Below are 22,512 nucleotides of genomic sequence, written 5' to 3' on the forward strand. Positions count from 1 at the left end.
ACAGAACGCTGCTCTGTTCCTCCCCGGTGGGGACTGTGGCTGCCTCGCACGCTGTCGTGTTCACACTTCTGCCGGGGGCGGGGGGCGGGGGGAGGCTGCAGCTGCAGCGCCTTCCGGTGCGTCTTCCAGGCAGCGGCTGCGGGTGAGGGCGTGGCCCGAGCGGTACACCCATCTTGTTGGACAGCGGTTCTCGGGTCTGCCAGCTGGACGGAGTCTGCACCAGGGTGGTGGGCCGCGTCAGGGCTCCCTGGGCCAGACACTGTGTCCTGGACTGTCCTCCTGGGAGCCTCACCCGTCTGTACCTCCGTGCGCCTTTCTGCTCTGTGCACAATGGCAGGGAAAATTCCTCTCCGACGGACTCACTCTGTCCTTGATTGAAGTACCACCTGCAGTCGGGCCTTGCCTCCGTCTCGGGCCTTTCCAGCCCTTTCGGCCCTAGATCCTCAAGTCTTCACCTGGACCCACGCCCACCCCAGGCTGAGGTCTATGTGCAGCATACGATGGGAGGATCCACTCTTTTTTTTTTTTTTAAGATTTTGTTTCTTTATTTTTAGAGAGGGGAAGGGAGAGAGAAAAAGAAGGAGAAACATCAATGTGTCATTGTCTCTTGTGCGCCCCCTACTGGGGACCTGGCCTGCAACCGAGGCATGTGCCTCAACTGGGAATTGAACCAGCGGCCCTTCGGTTCATAGGCCAGAGCTCAATCCACTGAGCCACACCAGCAAGCCAAGGAAGGAGGTCTACTCTTTAAGGGTGACCTTGCATATGTCCTTGAGTTAACTCTCTGCACAATTCTTATTTCCTTGGTGCCTGTGTGTTAATGGGGTAGCTGGAGTGGTAGCCGCTTGGGTGAGTCTTGCCGGGGCTGCGACCCAGAGAGCCCCGAACTGGGGGAGCCTCTGCTGCTGTTGCCCGGCCGTGAAGGCCCACTGGGGAAAGGCTCCGAGGACACATCCATCCAGGCTCCAGGCTCCAGGCTCAGCCCCCGCCCTGCAGCGCCAGCTCCGGGCCCAGCTTCCAGAACAGCTCCTTTGGCTCCACAAACAGTGGAAATTTGCTAACCCCCGAGGTATTATTTTTCACCCCTTGGACGTCCCTGCTGTGTTTGGACGCCTGGAAAAAAATTCCCTGCCGCCTCCCAACTGACTCCACCCACAAGCATGCGAGTTCTCTGGCAGGACGCACCCCACCCACCGCCGCCGAAGGGGCCAGCGTTCTCTGGCCGCGGCGCGGAGGGGGGCAGAACGGAACTTTCCGCTGCCAAAGCCACACACGCCTGGAGCTCCCTCGGCCCTCCACCTGCAGAGGGCCCTGCAAAACAGATCTGACTTCTATGAAGAGAAACCTCAGCGTTATTTCTAAATGTCTTACTTTCACGACCGTTGAAAATCGGGCTCTCCGAGGGGGGATGAGCCCCGCACGGGGAGGGCCGGGCAGTGTAGTGTTTGCTGTGGTGCGTCAGGGTGGGTTGAGTGGAAGTTGGTTTTGGGAGCGAAGCTTCCGGCGTCAGCCTGTGGCCCGTCTCTGTCCTGTCCCCCCAAGCCCCACGGCCTTCCGCCCTGAAGCTCCACCTCCCTCCCTCCTCCCTGCTCAGCTCTTACTAGAAATGGTCCTGTTTGGCCTCCCCCCGCCCCTCCCCGCCCTGCTCCGTCCCCCCGCACCGACCTGGCAAGCATCTCCTGTACACCGGACCTCAGACACACATCGGGCGTCCTTCCCTTTTAAAAATAAACCTGCCTTGTTTCGCGTGCTGTGCCGTTTTCAGTAAACCCGCAGTGACCTCACTGTCTTTCCTGGGGGGCAGAAGCTGGAGCTAACTAAGTCAGCTGTTTGCAGAGAGGCGTCGTCTTGAAGACAGGCGAGGACGTCGATGAAGGGACAGGAAACGTGTGTTTTCCAGACAGGTCCGTCGCTAGCTTGCCTAGGACGCCCCCCGCCCCCACCCCCGAAGTCGGAAGTGTGCTGTGTTCCTCGAGGAGAGGACTTTTCATCCCACAGATGAGGGCACCGTCCCATCCGCAGACTCGAATGCTGCCGTGTGGAGTCACAGCTCCATGCTGCACATGGAGGCGATGTCAGGAAGTCAGTAGTACGTACACACGTCGCTGTAATTCTTCAGCCGCCCTTCAGACATTTTTCACTGCTACTTACGATGAGTTCATCCGGTCGTGCCTTTCACACGGGGTCATAGTGTCTGCTGCAGTCACCTGTGTTTGGTTTCACCTGTGCGGCCCAGACACGCAGAGCGATGGTCTCTACCCACTCGGAGATGGTATTCTTTTTGTTTTTTAAAAGATTTTTATTTCTGTTTAGAGAGAGGAGAAGGGAGGGAGAAAGAGAGGGAGAGAAACATCGATGTGCAAGAGATAACATCGGGTGGTTGTCTCTCACGCGCCCCCTAGTGGGAACCTGGCGCACAACCCAGGCATGTGCCCTGACTGGGGTTTGAACTGGTGACCTTTAGGTTTGCAGGCCAGCACTCAGTCCACGGAGCCACAGTAAGCCAGGGCTTGGCGATGGCATTTCCAATAACTATGTTCAATAGTCAGACCCACAAACCTATATTTCTAAAGGTAAACAGTTCTAAGTGGCAAGAGTTATTTGTTCTGCTCTTTTTAAAAAACAGTTTCTTCTAAAGACGGGAGGGAAAAAAGTGGGGTTTTTGTGTGTTTTTTTTAAGATTTTATTTATTTATTTTTAGACAGGGAAGGGAGGGAGAAAGAGAGAGAGAGAGAGAAACATCAATGTGCGGTTGCTGGGGGCCATGGCCTGCAACCCAGGCATGTGCCCTGGCTGGGAATCGAACCTGCGACACTTTGGTTCGCAGCCCGCGCTCAATCCACTGAGCTACGCCAGCCAGGGGAAAAAAGTTTTAACTGCACCCTCTCTGCCACCTTCTGGTGAGAAAGGGAAGTTCCATCTGAGGAAAAGGACCAGTAAAGAGCAACACATTTTGTTCACTGATGCCCAGGAAGAGCGTGTGTGTGTGTGTGTGTGTGTGTGTGTGTGTTCTGTGCGTTCTGCGTGTTCTGCACTCCTTGTGTTTCTTGTTCTTAAGCTCACTGAAGGTACAGCTGATCTCTGTTTTTGCTCTAAAGTGTTTTTCTCGTGTCAGGCTGAATTATTACCTCCCTGTACTGCGTTTAATAACTTCCCTTGCGGGGGAGGATTTGGAGGACATTCTTGTGGTGCAGCGGGGGAACGGGGTTGGATTCCTCACCGTAGCCTCATCTCTCTGGCAGTTGTTTTCCCCCGTCCGGTGAACGTCGGTTTATGCTATATAGGGTGGAATTTACTGGTTAGTGATTTAACATCCTTGTCACAAATCCCTTTGGCTGCCCCGCCAAAAAAAAAAGGCCTATGTCTCCAGAAAAACACATTTATCCACAAAATTTCACATACAGTTTTCAGAATGCTTAAAAAGAAAACCTCTCCTGGCCGGGTGGCTCAGCTGGTGGGGCGTCGGCCCATACACCAAAAGGTTGCAGGTTCGATTCCCAGTCAGGGTGTGTAAGGGAAGCAACTGATTGATGTTTCTATCTCATCAAGGATCTTTCTCTCTCTCTCTAATCATTGGGTAATGATTTCCAAAAAAAAGGAAAGAAGGAAAGAAAATGTGAGAATGATCTTCTTACCACAGGTTTATGAACGGAACGTGTTGCTGCATCCACTGTGTTCTAAGGGAAAACCCACTTATTTTCTCGATCTGTGGTTTTTGACATTTATCCCCTTTACTCTGTTGATCTCTTTCGTAAGCCATAGAACATTTTTGAAATAGCTACAGTTATGTCTTAAGGACATTGAACACCTCTTCCCCCACTCCAAAAGGCTACTACTACCCGTGCCCCCGCCACCCTGGTTGCTTTTCTCCTGCTTCTGCGTGCCGTGCGGGAGCCTCCTCAGCGACCGCCTGCCCTGGCCCTGGCTCCGTCGGAGGGGCCGTCACAGGTGCTTGCAGATTCCGTCCGTGCGTTCGGTTCGCCGTCGCCGGGCCCAGGCTGGTTTTTCTTGTGTGCAGAACTGTCTGTCCGTCCACATCCTGATGTGTGTGTGTGTTTTTTAAAGATTTTATTTATTTATTTTTAGAGAGGGAAGGGAGGGAGAAAGAGAGAGAGAGATAAACATCAATGTGCGGTTGCTGGGGCTGTAGCCTGCAACCCAGGCATGTGCCCTGACTGGGAATCGAACCTGCGACACTTTGGTTCTCAGCCTGAGCTCCATCCACTGAGCTACGCCCGCCAGGGCTCCGATGTGTTTAGATAGAGGCCTGGAATGGCTGTGTGGCTGAAGGGCCCCCGGAAGGTCGGGGGGTCGTCCCTGTTTGGGCCGCCGACCAGGAATTCTCTGCACTGGACTCCGCCGTTCATGCCACGCCGGTCTCTCTGCGTGACCTGCGCCGGCTTTGACTTTGAGTCTTGCTCTCCCGGGAAGACTGGGGGGTTGGGGTTTGGAACTAAAATGTGCATTGGTGATCATGGCCCCTTCCTGGCCTGTGATGGGGCCCCCGGAGGGCGGCGGCCCAGCAGCGGGCCGGGTAGGGCTCCCGAAGCCCGGCCGGCGGAGCTGCGGAGGGCTGCCCCGTCCCGAGCAGAGCAGGAGCCCGGGCTCCCGAGAAGCCAGGGGTGGCCACCCCAGGGAGAGGACTTGTCAGCGAGAGGAAACCTGTTCTGAAAACCTTGGAGGAAAGATGCTTAGTTACAGAGTTGGGGAGAGACGCTGTGATTGTTTCCAAGTCCTCAGATCAGGCTGCTGAGGCCGGCCGGGTGACATCCGTCTGCTGGAGATCGGAAGGAACTCCAGCAGCTCTCCGAGAGGGTTTTGTGGACGGTAGGAGCCACGGCCTTACGTTTGGGAGGAGTTCTGGACACGGCCGCCCCTGGATGGATGGTGCTCGATGCCCAGAGAGAACAAGGGGGTATGGGATTCTCTCAGAAGAGCAGAGTCCCCCACCCCAGGTCCCGCGTGGGGCAGGCGGAGCCGGCTGGGCGGGGGGTGCGCTCTTTGGGTGGGCAGTGGAGACCTTTTCCGAGACCCTGAGACTGCGCACTCTGGTTTCTTCGTCTTGTCTGCTGATAGTGGCTCCCTTTCTCGTGGTTCGCCCACACCGTGTGGTCCGCCTCTGACTTTATCAGTGGGCAGCACCACTCCCTCACAGGTCCCGCAGGGAACTAGTGGGGACTGGCACTGGGAGTTGTCCTACGGTGGGAAGAAATACAGACTGTCCCAGGACTCAGGTCATGGCTGGAGCAAACCGACCAACTGAGAAGAGCACGCAGGGAGGGTCCACGTGGCACGTGGCGATGGAAATCCAGCATCGTAGAGCCGTCCGAACAGGCCAGGGGTTTGACAGTGAGGAACGGCTCACAGGCATTTCGGAAGTGAAGGAGATCTGTTTCTAAACAGTGACTGTTTTGTGTGTGTGTGTGTGTGTGTGTGTGTTTAAGATTTTATTTATTTATTTTTAGAGAGGGAAGGGAGGGAGAAAGAGAGAGAGAGAGAAACATCAATGTGTGGTTGCTGGGGGTCATGCAGGCATGTGCCCTGACTGGGAATCGAACCTGCGACACTTTGGTTCGCAGCCCGCGCTCAATGCACTGAGCCACGCCAGCCAGGGCAACAGTGACTGTTTCAAAGACACCCCGGAGGGGCAGACGTTTTGCGATACCTGCTTCCTCGTCCCTCCAGATCCGAACTTTGTTTTTCCCACTGCGGTTGCCTTCCAAGAATAATCTCCGCAGTGTGGAAAGACAGCGTGTTGGATACTTCAGCGCCGTGTGTCCTGGGGGAAACAGCCTGTCTCTGAGGTTAGATAAATACGGGGAAATGCTCTCTGACGTCTTCTAGCTGTTTCCACAGAGCAGACACTTGCAGTTTGGGAAGAGTGGGGAGAGCAGCGGTCTGAAGGGTCCCGTCTGGATTTCCCCTGGGCCCTTCGATGCTTTGGGGATGGTCACCTGGTCACGGTGCTTCTAGATGCTTCTTTCCACGGCCTGGGAGACCTTGGCCTCTCTGTGTGCGTCTGAAAAGTCTCCAGGTTTTGTTTTGTGCACTGCCGTTCCTTGTACAGGAGGACTCTGACTGTCTGTCTGAGCCCAGTGGCCCAGCCTGGCCATTCTCAGGGTCAGGTTCTAGTGCGATTGTCTCTGACCCCTGCAATTCCCCAGTTTGGAGCCTGCAAAGCCTGCGGGTGCCCACCGGTGCCCGTTCTGGCTGGCTGACCCCACCCAGGCCCTCCGCCTCTGGCTCTGTCTCTCTTTTGCCCTCCATCAAGCAAGAGGCAAAACTCACGTTCTGCACTAGTGTCTACTCATAGCAAGACATCCATTATGACCAAGCATTTGGCAAATTTTTTATGAATTAAATTTTTTTTTTATTGATTGGTTTTTACAGAGAGGAAAGGAGAAAGAGAGAAACATCGATTTGTTGTTCCACTTATTGATGCACTCATTGGTTGATTCTTGTATGCGCCCTGACCGGGGATTGAACCCGCCACCTTGACCTATTGAGATGATGCTCTAACCAGCTGAACTACCTGGCCGGGGCCCGGGGCAGACTTTTAGAGCAAGACCGAAGATTCAGGGGTCAGGGATCAAGGCATCCAGCGTATCTCCTTTTATTGCATCGCCTGCTCCCTGCTCTCCTTACCCTCCACCTTCCTCCCCTTCCTCTCCTCACGTTTTGGGGGAAGACATTCTTTCAGTTCCTCATGCTCCCTTCTGTCTCCAGAGATGCGACCCACAGTCTCCGCCCCTCACAACAACAACCCAGACACACGGCTTTTCGTGTTCCCTGAAAGGACCGTGTTCTACAACAGCGGTAATGAACAGAATCTCTGTCCCTGAGCAGCTCACACCCCTCCCAAAGGAGGGGCACTTCCCTGCATGTGCACAGGGAACAGCGTAAAGACCCACTTTACACACTTTGTGTTCCAAAGACGTCTTTGCGACAGCCCAGCCCTGGGGGGGACTTCTGTCTCCAGGGTCACCCTGGCTTCCCCAGCTCCTCTTTCCCCGACCTCCCTCTCCATGTCAAGGTCAAATGCCTCTTCCTTCCGTGCCACCGGCTTTGGCTCCGCCTCCTTGACCTGTAAACCAATCAGATGCTCAGTGGACCGGAGCCCTTTGCTGCAGTGGGATCCCCGCCTGTCCTAACGAAGCTACAGAAACAGAAATAGCCGTTTTTCTCGTTACGGGAGATGAAACCCCGTGGCTGGGCCGTGCTCAGCCCGCTCGCTCGGTGGTTTGGTCCCACGGTCCGCTCTGAAAGGACTCTGCCTTTGTCACACTCATCTTTCTCCCCAAGGTGTCCCGCGGCCCACGGTGACGTGGGCGAGGAGAGGGGGGCCTCTGGGCGACAACGTCTCCGTGCTCGTCGACGGGTCCCTGTGGCTGCAGAGCGTGTCCCCGCGAAGCCAAGGGACCTATGTCTGCAGGGCCAGCAACGCGCTCGGGAAGGCGGCGGCAGCCTCGGTCCTGAGCCTCCTGGGTAAGTGTCCGCTGTTCGGGCGGTTCTCCACGTGCTTCCCGGCCGGCCGACCGGGGAGCTGCCTCTGGGGTTGGGGAAACGCAAGGGACCGGGAGTGGTTTTAACTATTAACTAAGGGCTCTTCTCCGACAAAGCTGCAACTTTCGCCCGCTCTGGGAGGCCCACGTCCCTGCCCAGGTTCAGGCCCCTGTACCTCCTGCGTCTGCACACCGGCCTCGCTCCAGACCCCACCTGCAGCCTAACCGGATGTGCCTTCCGCCCCCTTCCCCGCCCTGCTCACTGGGGGGGTCCCAGCCTCATTCCTTCCTTCTCCCCTCTGCCCTCATCAGCCCCTCGCCCCTCGCCCCTCGCCCCTCCGTCTTCTGTGATCCCACTTGCTCCTTCCACGTGGACGTGTTTTCCATAGAAAACCCACTCCTTGGGAAGCCCTCAGAGCTCACATCCCCCAAGCGGGCATCGCGGCATGTGCGCACACAGGTGTGAGGGTTCCGGCTTCAAGGTTCTCGCCAATGTTGGGAGAGGGAAGATGGGCTACGAGTTCTGGAATCAATTCTTTTCCCATTTTTTTCTGCTTCTTCTCACAAACTTTATTCTCCGTACGCACTAACTGAGTTCTAGCTCTGTGCTTGGCACGGAGAACCTAACCTAAGTGCCCCGAGCTTGCAGAGCGCTCCGGGAGGCCAAGCGAGAGAGGCGGCGTTAAGTAGATCAGCAATTCTGCAATGACCGGTGGTCAGTGCTGAGGGTGTCGGCTCCTTGTAGCTCAGAAGCAGGTGAACCCAGGACACACAGACAGGCTTCTGGAGTCCGTGCTAGGTTGTGCAGACTATGCAGGAACAACAGAGGCTGCATCATCTCAACCTTTGAACTCTCGAGCGAGCACCCCTCCTTTGCGGAACACACCCCACAGACCATAACTCCGTGGACTGGGATGGAGAAGCAGAGTTCCCAGGCCTCCAGCTCCCGGGATGCAGGGAGAGCGGTGCCCGGCTGTCCGTCAGCAACCCCCCTGCTGTGATTTATGAAACCTACAGGGGCCGGCACACACACACACACACACACACACACACACACAATGCTCCTTTGTAACCACAAAATCTTTTACTACGAAATCATCAGCGTGTCATTCTGGGACATAACAGCGTCACACTCAAGCACACCGTAGGGCAAGTTAGGCGACAGGTTCAAATGGAAACTATATATCATGACACCCATGCGATGGCCCGACCGGCCACTCTCAGGTGGGTGCCACTCCTGCAGGAGCCCGAGTTTCTTCTTCCCTCTCTCTCACATGATACGGCCGTTGGTACAGGTGCTGTATTACCTGTTCATCCCTCATGAGTCTCAGTCCGTTCCACTGCTGTAACAAAAGACCGTTCACCAGGCGGCTTGTGCACACACCAGACATTTATTTATTTCTCGTGGTTCTGGAGGCTGAAGGTCCAAGATCGAGATGCCAGCAGACCCGTGGCCGGTGGGAGCTGGCTTCCCGGGTCAGAGGCCGCCTCTCTGGGCCGCGTCCTCCGGTGGCGGAAGGAGGGCGGGGGCGCCCAGGGACCCGGTCCCACTCGTCGGGGCTCCAGCTGCGGACAGAGCCCGGGTGCCCCCCAACAGCCCCACCTCCTGAGACTGACACACGGGGTGTGAGTCAAAACCGTCTGATTCACGAGACGAGCACAAGGATTAGATGAAAAATATGGAGGGGACCGTGCCTAATTCCGTACTTGTCACCAGGACAGCTCCCATAAACCTGGGTATTTTTGTAAACATGGTTTAAAATAAACAGCAACACCAGGCCCCGCTAAGGAATAGGTAGCGCCCTGCTTTGCCGGTGTTGCCACGTGCAGCTCAGGCCGGAAGCGCAAACGTCGGCAGGAACCACTGGAGAACGCCCTGAACCGCATGGTGGAGGCAGGAGGGAGCCGGCGACGCAGCTCATGGCCATCAGTGGCGGTGATGACGGCAGGAGAATCTGGTGCCGCCTTCCGTGGTCGCACACAGATCTGCCCTCGTCCATCCCGGCTCATCTTCCTGCCGGGGTCAAAGGGGTGGGAGAGGCTGTGGGCAGTGGGCGGGGAGCGCCGGAGGGAGCGGTAACTGTGGAGGCGGGTGACCGGCTCCCGCTCCCCGGAAGGCCACTCCCGCGTCTGCCTGTCCGGATGTCCTCAGGGAGGACCGTCCCTGCCGCAGCAGGATCGGCCTGAGGTTCAGAGTCCGTGTCAGTGCACAGGGAGAAGGGGTGGCCGTGCCCCTTTGACCTTCCCACTCAAGCCCTCGCCCTTGCTGAGGCATCTTCCTTGTCTCCACTGACCCACTTTTTTAAATCCTCACCTGAGGTTGTGTTTGTTGATTTTACACAGAGAGGAAGTGTGGGGGGTGGGGGGGAGGAGAGAAACATTGATTGGTTTGCTGCCTCCTGTATGTACCCTGATCGGGGATCGAACCTGCAACCCTTTGGTGTGTGGGGGATGATGCTCCAACCAACTGAGCCACCCGGCCGGGCCACCTGACCCACGTTGGAGAAGCCGGACCCCGTGGAACACCCTGGAGAAGCCGACCTCCCCCATCCTCCTAGCTCTGCTGGAGAGAGCTGAGGAGGGTCCCGAGCACCTCCTCCCGGTCCCTGGGATGTTTCTGGTGGATCGGGCTGAGAGCCCTGTCTCAGGCCGCGGTCCGAGGGTCCCCTCCCGGCCGCCACTCACACCAGTTATTCCACTCAGTTCGTTGGGGGGAAATGAGGTTTGAAGGACCCCCTCGCCCTCCCGAGACAGCCAGCTCCTTGTGTGTTACACAAAGACACGGGCAGGCAGCCGGGCAGCGAACAGCCTGCAGTGGCCCGTGGCCACGTCCCGTCCAGCCCGACGTCCTGTCTCTCGTGGGGGCTGTTGTGACATTGCACTTCCGCCCCGCAGAGCCTTTCTGGAAGCTTGGGAACTGGACACCGTGCTCAGCCACCTGTGGCCGCGCGGGAGGCCGCGTGCAGAGTCCCCGGTGTGTGATGGCCAGCGGGCAGGAAGTGAGCGAGGACCTCTGCGGCCACCTCCCGCAGCCCCGCACTGGGTTCCAGCCCTGCCACGTCCGGGACTGCCCCTCCAGGTACGTGGAGCCCCTCTTTCCGTCTCACCGGTACTGGGCATTTGCTTGTTTCTTTTTTAAATATATATTTTTAGATTTTATTTATTTTTAGAGAGAGAGGAAGGGAGGGAGAAAAAGAGGGAGAGACACATCAATGTGTGGTTGCCTCTTGTGCGCCCCCTACTGGGGACCTGGCCTGCAACCCAGGCTTGTGCCCTGACTAGGAATCAAACTGGCGACCCTGTGGTTTGCAGGCTGGTGCTCAATCCCCTGAGCCGCACCAGCCAGGGCTGGGTTCTTGCTTATTCTAAAAAGCACTGTAATTCGGACTCTGTGCCAGGCACTCTGCTAGGAGACTTCTGTGGATCGCGGCACAAGTGCCTGGGAGGCCAATGTAGCCGGCTCCCTGTGTGACAGACGGGAAACTCCCCGAGGCCCCGCAGTCTGGTTTCGGAGCCTCTGCCTGTAGCCCCTCCCCAGAACTGGCTTCCTGCCGCCCGGGGGTGCTATCTGGTCCTTACGATCATCGTCATGAGGCTGAGCTTGGGGGTTTCCTAGTGTGCTCTGCAGTTCCCCGGACCCCAACCCTGGAGATAAAGCCATAAACCTCCTTTCTATGTAACAGATGACACAAACCACATTTTTAAAAGCATCTGAAATCAAACTCATGCCCAACCCCTCGCCACCTGACCGGTCCCTGGTGCCTTCCAGACGCCCCCTTGTTCTCCTGCATCCATCCATTCTCACCCACTTCCATGGTCACCCTGGGGTCTGAGCCAGCCTCGTCCTGGGAGCCTCCTGCTTCTCCTCTCCCCGCCCCACACACCCTGGAGGGCATTTCCCACTCTGTGAGCGGAATTGCCTTTTCAAGCACAGTTTTGTCATGACTTCACCCCCTCGTGTCTAAGAGGACTGCCTGGCATACCACAGGTGCTCGGCGAGTACTTGCTGCCGGGTGGAATAAACGCGTGAGAGACTCAAGATCCCTCCGTGCTGGGGCCTCAGGCTTCTTGTCGCTTCTCTGCTCCAGCCTGGTTATCAGAGCTCCACCTGCACTGGTTTTGTTGTTTGTTTGTTTTTGTCCCTTAGATGTGCCATCCTCCCTCCTGACTCAGAGCCTTTGCACATTCTGTTCCCTCTACCCAGAACACTGTTCCCTCTCTTTTCCCATGGTTATTTCCTTGCACATTCTGTTCCCTCTACCCAGAACACTGTTCCCTCTCTTTTCCCATAGTTATTTCTATGCATCTATTTTCCCGGGAAACCTTCTCTGACTTCCACCCTCCAGCCTAAACCAGGACTCTGTGCTCTATGTTTTTTTTTTTTTATGTTTCCTCACTGTTCTTCAAAGCTCTTACCGCCATTGGTCTGTCTTGGCCTCCCACTGGGCTGTCATTTCTGTGACAGCAAGTCTCTGGCTGTTTGGCTCCCTGCGCTGTCCCTGGCCCTCAGCACGATGCTGGCCCCAGTCTGCACTCTCTAAAAATATGTGTGAAGGGAATGAGTAAATGATTCCATAGCCTGGTCCCTAGCAGATCACTGACCAAGTATCTGGCACCCAAATCTACAAAATATTAATTATAACAACAATCATAGTTGCACTTACTGAGCGCGAACCCACGAGGCAGGTACTGTCGCCCCTGTTTTACGGAGGAGGAAACGGAGGTGTGTTTAATGCTCTGCGGCCCCTGCCCTGTCATACCCAGAACAGGTGACAGAGGTCGTCGACCCCTGGGCCCCTCTCCATGGGAAGGGGGAGGGGTCTTCACAAGCCTGGGGATCTCTTCTCAGAACACGGGGTTTTTAAACCTGTAAAAGACAATGTTTTTCATCCCAAACAAAGACAGTGACACTGAATCCCGTTCTGAACCACTAAAGAAATGTGTGGTGTCGCCGTGGATTCGCTTCTCCAGCAACACCCTGAAGGTGACGATTTAGGGGCACGTTACTTCTGTGGTGGTGGCGATGGACATGAAGGGTATTTAGAGGCGCCTGCCTCGATTCCGACGTCCCGTGAAAATATCTGTTGGCCACGAAATCACAGGTTTTGCGGATACTCCTGTGTTCTGTGGCTGTCATTGTCGTGATTGAGGGAAAGGCGCCACTGCCATTAGCGCTGCGTGACAAAGGTGTCATTCCTCCCCATCCACGTCCGGGGTCCCCTTGGAGGAGCTCAGGATCAAGGCCTCTGGTTAGGGTTCCCCCCCTCCCCCCTGCCTGAGATCCCAGTGCAGCTCAGACGCCTTCCTGGACAGGGCGCCCGGTGCCTCGGGGTGTCCGTCCCCTTCCGAGTTCAGTCCCCTACCACCACTCAGGTGTGGCCTGAGGGTCAGACAGACCCCAGCTCTGTCGCCTTGTGACTTAGACGACCACGGCCAAGCTGTTTAATAACCCCATGGACACTGGTGTCCCCCTGATAAGGATGGGAAGAACGTGACGATTGCGTAAGATGATGTGCGAACCTCTCGCTGAGCAAACAGTACATACTGGCTTTAAAAATAGTATTTTCTCCCCTTTGGTTTCAATGCGTCAGAAGCTACCTTTCTGACGTTTCCACCTGGTTTTGCCCCTGCTCCACCCTCCGGGGCCACACGGGGCCCCTGTACTTGCCGACGGCTCTGCCCCAGCAGCCCCGCACTGGCCCTCTCTCCCGGGTGACTCCGTGCCTCCCAGAGCCTGAGTGAGAGGAAGCCTGAGAGTGAGGCTGGCGTCCCCTGAGCCATAGGCCCCTCCCACAGGGGCCAGGCACGCGCTCCCCAAGATGAGGCCCTGGCCCACCCCACCCCCCAGTCCTCACTGAGCTCCTGTGGTTTTCGCCCCCAGGTGGTTCGCCAGCCCGTGGTCCGAGTGCTCCGTGTCCTGCGGCGAAGGATTCCGCGTGCGGCGCGTGGCATGTAAGCGCACCAAGGCCAGCGGCTCCGTGTGGGTGCTGCCCGCGGCGGCGTGCGACCCCAAAGGCAGGCCTCCGGCGAGAAGACCGTGCGCCGGCCGCCCGTGCGTCGTCGAACCGGGGGGCCAGGTACAGCGCACGGGGCTCGTGTCGGACAGCATGCCCGCTGTCATTCCCTGTCTCTAACAGACTTCCACATTTTTATTTTTCAATGACACGTGACCGTCCGTGTTCGTCTGTGTTAGTGTCAGGTGTTAGACTGTCCTGCACTTTACACACTGATCCCCCTGTATTTCCACTACCCCCCGCCCCCCCCCACACACACAGTTATTACATATTATCGGCTCTATTCCCTGTGCTGAAATTTGCATCTTCTGTAGCTACCAATTGGACTTCTTAATCCCTCACTTTCTTTTTTTTTTTTTACCAACCGCCCCCAGCAACCATCAGTCTGTTCTCTGTATTGATGAGTACGTGTCTATTTTGTGTGTCTGTTTATTTTGTTTGTTAGAGTCCGCATGTAGGTGAAATCACCTAATACATTTTTTTTTAATTTTTGGGGGGGAAATCTGATGCGTCTCTAAAATGAATGTGTGTGTCTGATGTCAGGGGCCACATCTGGAAGTCACAGGGTCTCTCTGGCTTTCCGTACGAAGGTGCACCGAGGTTGGGACCTCTGACCACAGGAGCTGCAAGGTGGCCTGGTGTGGGGCGGCAGAGGGGTGCAGGATTCTCAGAAAGGAGCAAAGAGCGCGAGCGACTTGGGCAGCGAAGTGCAGAACCCCTGTCCCAAAGGCCGCCTTAACGTTGCAAGAGAAGTATTTGGAAGCAGTTTTAAAGCACTGTGCAGGAAGCTAGATCAGTCTTCTAGGATGGCCTCAGCAACAGACAACAGACTGGGCGCCTTCGACAACAGGAATTTATTTTCCTGAAGTTCTGGAGGCTGCAAGTCCAAGATCACGGGGCTGTTGGGGCAGTTTGGGTGCGGCCTGGCTCCCTTGCGCTGACCTGTAGGTGGCAGGCGTGAGCTCACAGGGTGGTGCGGCCTGTCTTCCTCGCTCTGGCCTGCAGGTGGCAGGCGTGAGCTCACAGGGTGGTGCGGCCTGTCTTCCTCGCTCTGGCCTGCAGGTGGCAGGCGTGAGCTCACAGGGTTGCGTCCCTGCGCTGTGCTTCCCTTCCAGTGTCCCGGACGGTGCCTGGGCCGCGCCGTGAGGATACAGCAGCATCCCGAGGTCTGTACGAACAGCAGCTCCGACTCCTCCGGCTGTGACGACGAGGGAAGAAGCAGGTAGCGCCCCGCCCCAGGGCACCTCGTGATCCCTCCCGCCGCCTCGGTCAGGGCCTGCGACGGCCTGTTGGCCACCTCTCCTCATGGTCTGTCCCTAGTACATCGAGGTTTCTCGCAGCCATCCTCAATGGTGTGCATTACGCCGGAAGGGATTAATGTGTGCTACTGATGGTTACACGTTATACAGATGTTGAATGTCCAGAGACTTGCAAAAGAGAGAGAAAAAAAGAGGGGCTTTGAGAATAGACAGATACTTTCTTATTTTCTTGCTCAATACACAAAGTCGGTCCAGCCTAGTAATATCTCATTTAGGTTTACAGATTCGACCTCCTAATGTTGTCAGTGAGCTGCTTTATTCCTCTGTTTGGTTAGGATGTGGGTGCAGGGGTTTAGCAGAGAATGAAATAAACTTACCTTGCTCCGGGGCTTACACGAGATAGGGGTCTGCTTCTCTCCTGTATGTGGTGTGAGCTGGCCAGTGATTCGGGGTGAAGTGCTCTGCTGCGTGGGCTCACTTGGAAACCCAGGCTCCTTCTGTCTGGCATCGCCATTGTCCCGGCGGCATGCATCCCAGCCAGCAGACTGTGAGGAGAAAGCCTCACGGGCACCCTAAGGAGCCGATTTAGACTCCTTTCTCTGACCGGGTGACCTTCGGCACTCTGCTCCTGGCCTGTGAAGTGAGGAGTCGTGTGCACGTGTGGTTGGGAGGTTCTGATCAGTTCATGTAAGCGGCCTGGGTCACAGAAGACGCCCAGCCCATCGCTCGCTGCTCCCCCTTCACATCACAAGTCTTGCTGGAGAACATGAGGCGACCTTGACCCTTGGCTCCGTTACCATCTTGAGCCTTCAGTCAGGCTTGGCAGTGTCATGTCAGCCGAGTGTCCTGTCCCCCACGACACAGTGTGTTCAAGCCAGAGCCGTCCTCCTCAGATGGAAAATGTCGGCAACAGCTGCCCGCCCCCTCAGCAGACGGGCTTCTTCCCTGTCTCTCGGAGAGGATGGGGGTGGCACGCAGATCGGTGTGCCGTCCAGATGTTTTCTGTTGCCTCCTCAAAGATGCGTGTGCGACGCAAAGCCCTACGTGGGTGGAGCTCGCTTTTTAACCTACCAGACATGTGTTTCGGAAACTTGATTTTCCTGCTGATCAATACATGATAGACATGAAAAATCAATACATGATTTTCCCCATCTTAATACATCAGATTCTGTTTATTTATTTACTTATTTATTTTTTATTTTTAGACAGAGGGGAAGGGAGGGAGAAAGAGAGGGAGAGAAGCATCAGTGTGTGGGTGCCTCTGGTGTGCCCCCTGCTGGGGACCTGGCCCGCAGCCCAGGCATGTGCCCTGATTGGGAATCAAACTGGTGACCCTTTGGTTTGCAGGCTGGGGTTAAATCCACGGAACCACACCAGCCGGGGCAGTTTATTCTTTTTAATTGCACTTAATGTCACCTCATTCCATTGCTATGGCCATCTGATTATTTGAGATGTGGTTGGCTGTGACAGTATTGTGTAAACGCTTAGATGGAGTCTCCCCCTCCTGGCTGATCTGGGCATTGCACCCCTTAGAGAATTTCACGTTATCACGATTTTATCTTCCTACCTTCCCAGTGTGGTCTCTGCTCTCCTTGTGGAATCCGAAGGGGGGATGCCGTCAGACCTCAGAAAAGATCGTAACCAAGGCAGGAGCAGGCCGTGGGGGGCTTTTCGCCCCTCATTTTTGCAGCTCTGTTTCTGCTGCATTCTCTGTTCTTCCTGAACACTGTCTCTTCCTGTTCCCCACCTCTCTGACCCCTGTGGCCGCATACGGCCCCCACCACCCCAGACTCCAGCATCTTCCTGATTCACGGGAGAGAGGCAGTTCCGGAACCAGCTCAAGTGAGCGTGCTCTGACAGTCAGCTTTGGGTGCGGGACATCCTTGGGTAGTGCGAATGTACGGTCCAGGAGCCCTGGCCTGCGGAACAAGGGCACCCCCCCAAGGTGGGGTGGCTCCAGGGTAAAAATACCTCCTAAAAAAAATCAGAGCGCGTTCATCAGCTCCTTGTTCCTTTGGGAAGGGGAAGGAACCAGGGGTCACTTCCTCCTCCCCAGCGGTCTCTGTCAGACCTGAGTGCAGGGCGTGCTGCGGCCCCAGTGTGCGCGACAGAGCATTTCTCACAGCAGACAGCACGGAGCACGTGCAAATTCGTATCCACGCTGGAACAGAAACATGTGCACCCCAGATGCTTATAAACACAAGACTTGAAGCACGCTGACAGATTCGGGGTGTTTTGTGGGTCGTGCTTCTCTTCCTTGCCTAAAGACGCCTTTCGAGGTGCGTGCTGTGACTTGGGGTTGGAAGTTAGCGGCAATGCGCCATCTGCTGCCTCCGTTACGGTCATGGCAGCCCCGCCGCTCTGCAGGACAGTCAGCCTCAAGTGCCACAAACCCGCTTCCTGGTACACTGGGCGCTCATCATCTCAAACCCGTGATCCGTTGAAAATGTGTTCAGGTGAAAGGCTTGATTCACAGCAGGAAGTGACACTCACTTTTCCCATTTTCTTTTTTCCTTTTTTTTTTTTTTTTTGCTCTGTCCCCGTCAGCCCCACGTCCGGGAGGAACTGCTCGTCGGGGGCCTGTGACGCGTGCTGGCACGCCGGCCCGTGGAGGCCCTGCACGGCGGCCTGCGGCCGGGGCTTCCAGTCCCGGAGAGTGGACTGCGTGCACAGCGGGAGCTGCAGGCCCGTGGCCCAGACGCACTGTCCGCCCGGGAAGAAGCCGGCGTCCTGGCAGCACTGCGGGGGGCCGTCCTGTGACAGTATGTACCCCTCCCAGGTATCACGACTGCCCCCCCAACCCTGCTCGAACCAGACCCTCACGAGGGCGCCTCGTCAGTGTCGTGTCTGAGGGCTCGCTCAGGGTGCACGTGGCGTGTGGGACGGGGGCAGGAGCTGTGCGTGCAGCACTGTGCTCTTCGGAGACACAGCAGTTGAGTCAGCAGGGTGTGGGGGCACTGCTCACTACCTTCTAACGAGCACGGGCTACCGCTGCCCGGCGCCTGGTGGTCTCCTCCCTTAGACAGGGACCCATAGGTGGGACTGAGCAGGTAGCAGATGCCCTGACATCATGCTTGAAGTTCGATCATACACGAACTTCTGTTGGGGGGAGGGTCACAGCAGGGGAGGGCCTGGGACCCTGCAGAAGCTAAGCGGTGCTGCTCTGGGCACCGAGAGGGCAGCCTGGGCCAGAAGGGCCGCGAGGTCCCCGGGGAGCAGGCAGCTCAGCCCCCTGGTCTCGCCGAGCAGTGGGTGCAGGGCGCTTCCGACCAGCGCAGAGCGACGGCCCTGGCGGGAGCCCACGCTCCTCCCCGAGCTCCGTGGTCTCCGAGTGTGCTTTTCGTAAAGGCCGCCGGTGGGTAGCTGGGTAGACTCTCACCCGCGGCCGGTTCAGCGCCCACGGGTCTGTTTCTGTCCCGCTGTCTTTCGTTCGCAGGAAGCTGCACGGACACAACTCACTACTGCCCATCTGTGAGGCGCCTCCGTCTGTGCTCGCTGGCCCTGTACAGGCAGAGGTGCTGCGGGTCCTGCCGGGCCGGGTGAACCCCGGGGCGGGGGGCCGGCCGGGGCGCCTGCCGTGTGAAGATGCGACAGAAACAGACGCCCGAGCGTTCTCCGCCACGCAGCCGGTCCGCACACGTGTGCTCCTTCAAACACACCAGACCCCGCCGTCCCGCCCCCGGTCCAGTCCCCGTACCATCACAGTTTTTGTCGTTTTCCACCGGCGGTTTTTCATGGTGCATGACGTGTCACGTGGTGTGTTCCCGGACCAGCCCGAACACGCCAGCAGGCATGCCGTGGCGTGTGGGACCGCCTCGGCTCCTTTGCAGCAGGCAGTCACCGGAGGACATGCGTGCGCGAGGTCACATCCTGCTGCTCCCCGGGGCGTGCGGACCAGAGTAGCACAGAGCACCGGAGACTTGGGAGATGCCGCCAGCGGCGGCTTCCTCTCCTCTCGAGTCTTACGGTGTCTGGATGTTCACACGGCGTTTACGTTTTGAGAAGCTCTGGCTGGTGGTTCCCCATGTGTTGGCGTTCGTGGGATTTCTGTGGATCCTTAAGTTGAGTCTGTGAGAAAAGACACGGTCGCTGTGGCCAGGCTTGGAATACCGACTGGTCCCAGGATCGTGGGGGTGGCAGGGGTTGGGGAGGCCACCTTGATCTTGCTCTTAAAGACCCTGCGGGCGAAATCGAGAGTGTGGCTGCCGTGTTCACAACTGCGCGAACCTGTCTGAGAGCCAGCGAGGCACCCTGGGGACCGAAGGAGAGGGAAGGTTAGCGTTTCCTACTGATTGTGAAGTGTACGCGACGCGGTCAGAGCTGTGAATGGAACTCTTTCTGAGCGCTCCTTTCTTGCACACACACAGAAAACCAAAGCCTTATCACGCCTAATTTATGCACAGTTTGTATTCCTAAGGACTTTTACTCTGGAACAGTTGTAAGGAAGTAATCTAAATATGAAACGTGGCAGTTGGAAAAAAATCGTTGATGGTACGTAACTGTTTTGTAATTGGAAGTCTTTTTTTTTTTTTTCCTCCAGCAAATCCAAAGCGAGATTAGAGTTAGGCTGGAAGTCACCGTGAGGGCGAGGGTTCGAGGCCAGGTTTGGTGACTGTGTTTAGGGTGCGTTTTCCTTTCCGGAGGATTGGGTTGGGTGGGACTGGAAGTGAAGTCAGGGCCAAGGCTAGGGTTGGCTGAGGGCCTGGGGGCGGGGACAGGTGGGCTCAGACGTGGGTTGGGCCAGACGGGCCCGCACAGGCGTCGGTGATGAGGTCCGGCCTTGGAGTCAGCAGCGCTGCCGATTACTTTGGGTCTAGCAGTCCATTGTCAGCTCCGAAGCTGGTTTTGTTATGGGGCTCATTCCACCAGGTATGGCTTTCGCTGTCCCACTGCCCTAAATAAATGTCCCTGCTTCTTCAGTTCACTGTCCCAGCCGCCGGTACCCACAACAGCGAAGGGACGTGAGGCAGGGAGCGCGGGGCCTCGTCCCTGGTCGCTCGTGAGCCAGCGGCACCTTTGGTGGCGTGTCTGTGGACACGCTCGCTGGGTCTCTCCACCGGGTCCCTCGGGCGCCGGGCCCCTCCCCCCACTTCAGCCTCGCTGACACTGTGATGATCACTACTGTACGTGGAGGGCTGGCGGCCGGGACGGGACGGGACGGGGGCGTGGGTCGGACACACCGGCCCGCAAGTCTCTGCTCATTGACCCGCACGCAACTGTGGAAGGGTTTTAAATTAAACAGGAGAGATCGTTCTGTAAGATACTCTTTGTACGTACTTCATAGGACTTGAAGGTGCAATATTTTATTTTGTACAGTGTGTAAGAAAGACGTGGGACATATATTTTTCTTACTAACAAAATTTCCTATTAAACCGATTCGCCTTGGTATTTAAAGTCGCTGTTTCTCATTTGCTAGTGTCCTTGTGTCGCCGTTCTCACGCAAAGGACGTTCCCGTGTGCTGTATTTTACTGCTGTTTCCACAGCGGAAGAGGAACGTCTCTCGCTCATGGTCCTTACGTAATTCAGAAATAAACGTACTCTGGTTATTCCGTGGCATCCTTATCAACGCAGGTGGCTTATTCTCGTGACGTGTTTCCGCGGCAGCTGTGGGTCTTGCCACCTTGGCTGCCTCCTTGTGACGCTGGGACCACCCCCGACGGGTCTGACGCCCCAGTCGGTGCTTCGTCCTCGGCAGTGTGGGTGACAACGAGGTTCGGGGTGGGCCCCACGGAGGCTCCTCCAAGTCCCTCGACGCCCTCATGTACGTTCTGTGGATCAGAGTGGAGAGCCAGTCGAGGGGAGAAGGGGCGGGAGGACGTTCCAAGCAGACAGCCTGACTCGGGACTCCAGGCAGGCGGTGGTCCCGAGGGCGGGCGGCGGAGCGGACACCCCCGTGTTTGGTCCACGGTGAGGAGTTCGGGGGCTGCGGCGAGAGGGTTGCACCTGGAGACGCGTCTCTGCCTCGAAGTCCTGGGTGTCGTGTTTCTCGGGATTAGCAGCGAGTCTAACAGACCACAGTCCTGGTCTTGGACTTGAGATCCCCCTTCATTTGCCTTCGCTCACGGCCTTGGAGTGGCCAAGGTCACTGGTGGAAAACACAAATCAATCACTTTACAGTAGCTCTGAGACCACGTCACCCTGGTGTGGCTGAGCCACGCGGGAGGTACGCAGCTTTGCATCTCAGGTGTCTCTCTGGTCGGCATTCATCACCATTCTTCTCCCCTCCTCCGCTCTTCCTCCCCTCCCCCTCTCCTCCTCTTCCTCCTCCTCCTTTTTTTTTAAATTTCCACAGAGGCCCACACAGGTTCTACAGAGCGGCGGGCATCATCGGGAGATAATATTTCCTTCGTTGCCAATTCAGAGACGTTCCCCTGATGTGGAGTATCTTTCCAGGTGCTGGTTTGCCGTCTGTTACAGGTTGCCTCGTGTAACAGGTTACACGAGGACAGGTTACAGCTGCCCCTCCCGGCCCAGCTTTGGAAACAGGGTCTTTGCGGGTGATTTCAGATGTGACTGTCGGGGGGAGGGGCGATGTTCGTGAAAGTCCTATGCCCGTGGACACCAGTGTGACTGGTATTTTCATGAGTTCAGACCCACACGTGTGCAGACGGGGCGCACACCACGTGAAGGTGAAGGCCGAGGTCGGCGGGCCACGGAGCGCCAAGGACAGCGGCAAAGCGGCGGAAGCCGGGAGGGCGCGGCAGAGCAGACCCTGCCTCTCTCTCGGCTCTGCCGCCGACGCCGCCCGCGTCTCGGACTCCTCGCCTCCGGAACTGCGAGACGGGGCGCTCCTGGCTTTATGCAGCTGCCCGGTTTGCGGTGTCTGGTTACAGCAGCCTTAGCGATACTACCTGTCTGTACTCTTGGGTGAGGTATCTGTTTACATCTTTTAGCCATGTCTCCCTGCTGTTGCATTTTAAAAGTTCTTGATCTATTCTGGATGTATCCTTTGAAGTGAGTTTTGCAGGTCACGACACAGGCCTCAGGGACGGTAAGTCGTCTGTATGTGGTCATGTGCTAGTCTGTCTGGGGAGGAAGACCCAGGTCCCGCTGTGCAGACTCGCATCTGTGACGCGTGCCGGCTGTCAGCCTCTCCTGGCCACCTAGCCTCGTCGCCTCCTGCAGCGGCCGCAGATGAGTGAGCTCTCGGTGGGGATATCGGAGGCGACGGTGGAGCAGCCCCGGCCACCCTCGGGAGCACCTCTCCAGCTGCTGTGGTCACGGGCAGGTCGGGAGGGGAGAGAGGGGAAGGGTGGAGAGTCCTGAGTCTGTGGCGTGGGGTGAAACTGGGCACCTCTGTGTAACACACCATTGAGGGCAGAGGTAAAAAGGTAAAGCCTTGCCTTGGCTGGGTAGCTCAGGTGGTTAGAGCATCATGTTGAAGAACCAAGGTTGCAGGTTCAATTCCCGGTCAGGGCACATGCAAGAATCCACCAATGAATGCATCAGTGAGTGGAACAACAAATTGATGTCTCTCTATCTCTCTCTCAAGTAAATCAGTAATGTTTTTTAAATAAGGTAAGAATATCAAATTAGGGACAGGTTAACCTAGAAAAGATTTCATTAAAAGCTCTATTTTCCAGGGAAGATTGGTCACAGAAACGACTTCAGGAAAATTTATTCCTTTATTGATGCTTTCTTTATTCATGTTGCAGAGAAATATAAAATCTCACATATCATGATTTTAACTACTACCTACACAAGTAAATTCAAACAAACTACTTTGAAATAATCAG

General features: G+C 56.5%; 1 protein-coding gene across 2 annotated transcripts in view; it reads left to right on the top strand.

The window, feature by feature from the left end:
- The window catches only part of ADAMTSL3 (ADAMTS like 3), a 137,785-nt gene extending 118,873 nt beyond the window's left edge, over positions 1 to 18,912 (top strand). The window contains exons 23-28 of one of the 2 annotated variants that reach the window (XM_036013173.1): positions 7,303 to 7,485; positions 10,398 to 10,581; positions 13,384 to 13,579; positions 14,632 to 14,738; positions 17,323 to 17,537; positions 18,212 to 18,912. In XM_036013173.1, the coding sequence (XP_035869066.1) occupies positions 7,303 to 7,485; positions 10,398 to 10,581; positions 13,384 to 13,579; positions 14,632 to 14,738; positions 17,323 to 17,537; positions 18,212 to 18,318 (992 nt within the window). In that variant the 3' untranslated portion in view covers positions 18,319 to 18,912. Of the gene's footprint in view, positions 1 to 7,302; positions 7,486 to 10,397; positions 10,582 to 13,383; positions 13,580 to 14,631; positions 14,739 to 17,322; positions 17,555 to 18,211 lie in introns of both variants that reach the window. The other variant, XM_036013174.1, reaches the window with a different exon arrangement.
- The last annotated feature ends 3,600 nt before the right edge of the window (positions 18,913 to 22,512 follow it).

The sequence above is a fragment of the Phyllostomus discolor genome, chromosome 12 (assembly GCF_004126475.2).
Source record: "Phyllostomus discolor isolate MPI-MPIP mPhyDis1 chromosome 12, mPhyDis1.pri.v3, whole genome shotgun sequence".
NCBI classification, from domain to species: Eukaryota; Metazoa; Chordata; class Mammalia; order Chiroptera; family Phyllostomidae; genus Phyllostomus; species Phyllostomus discolor.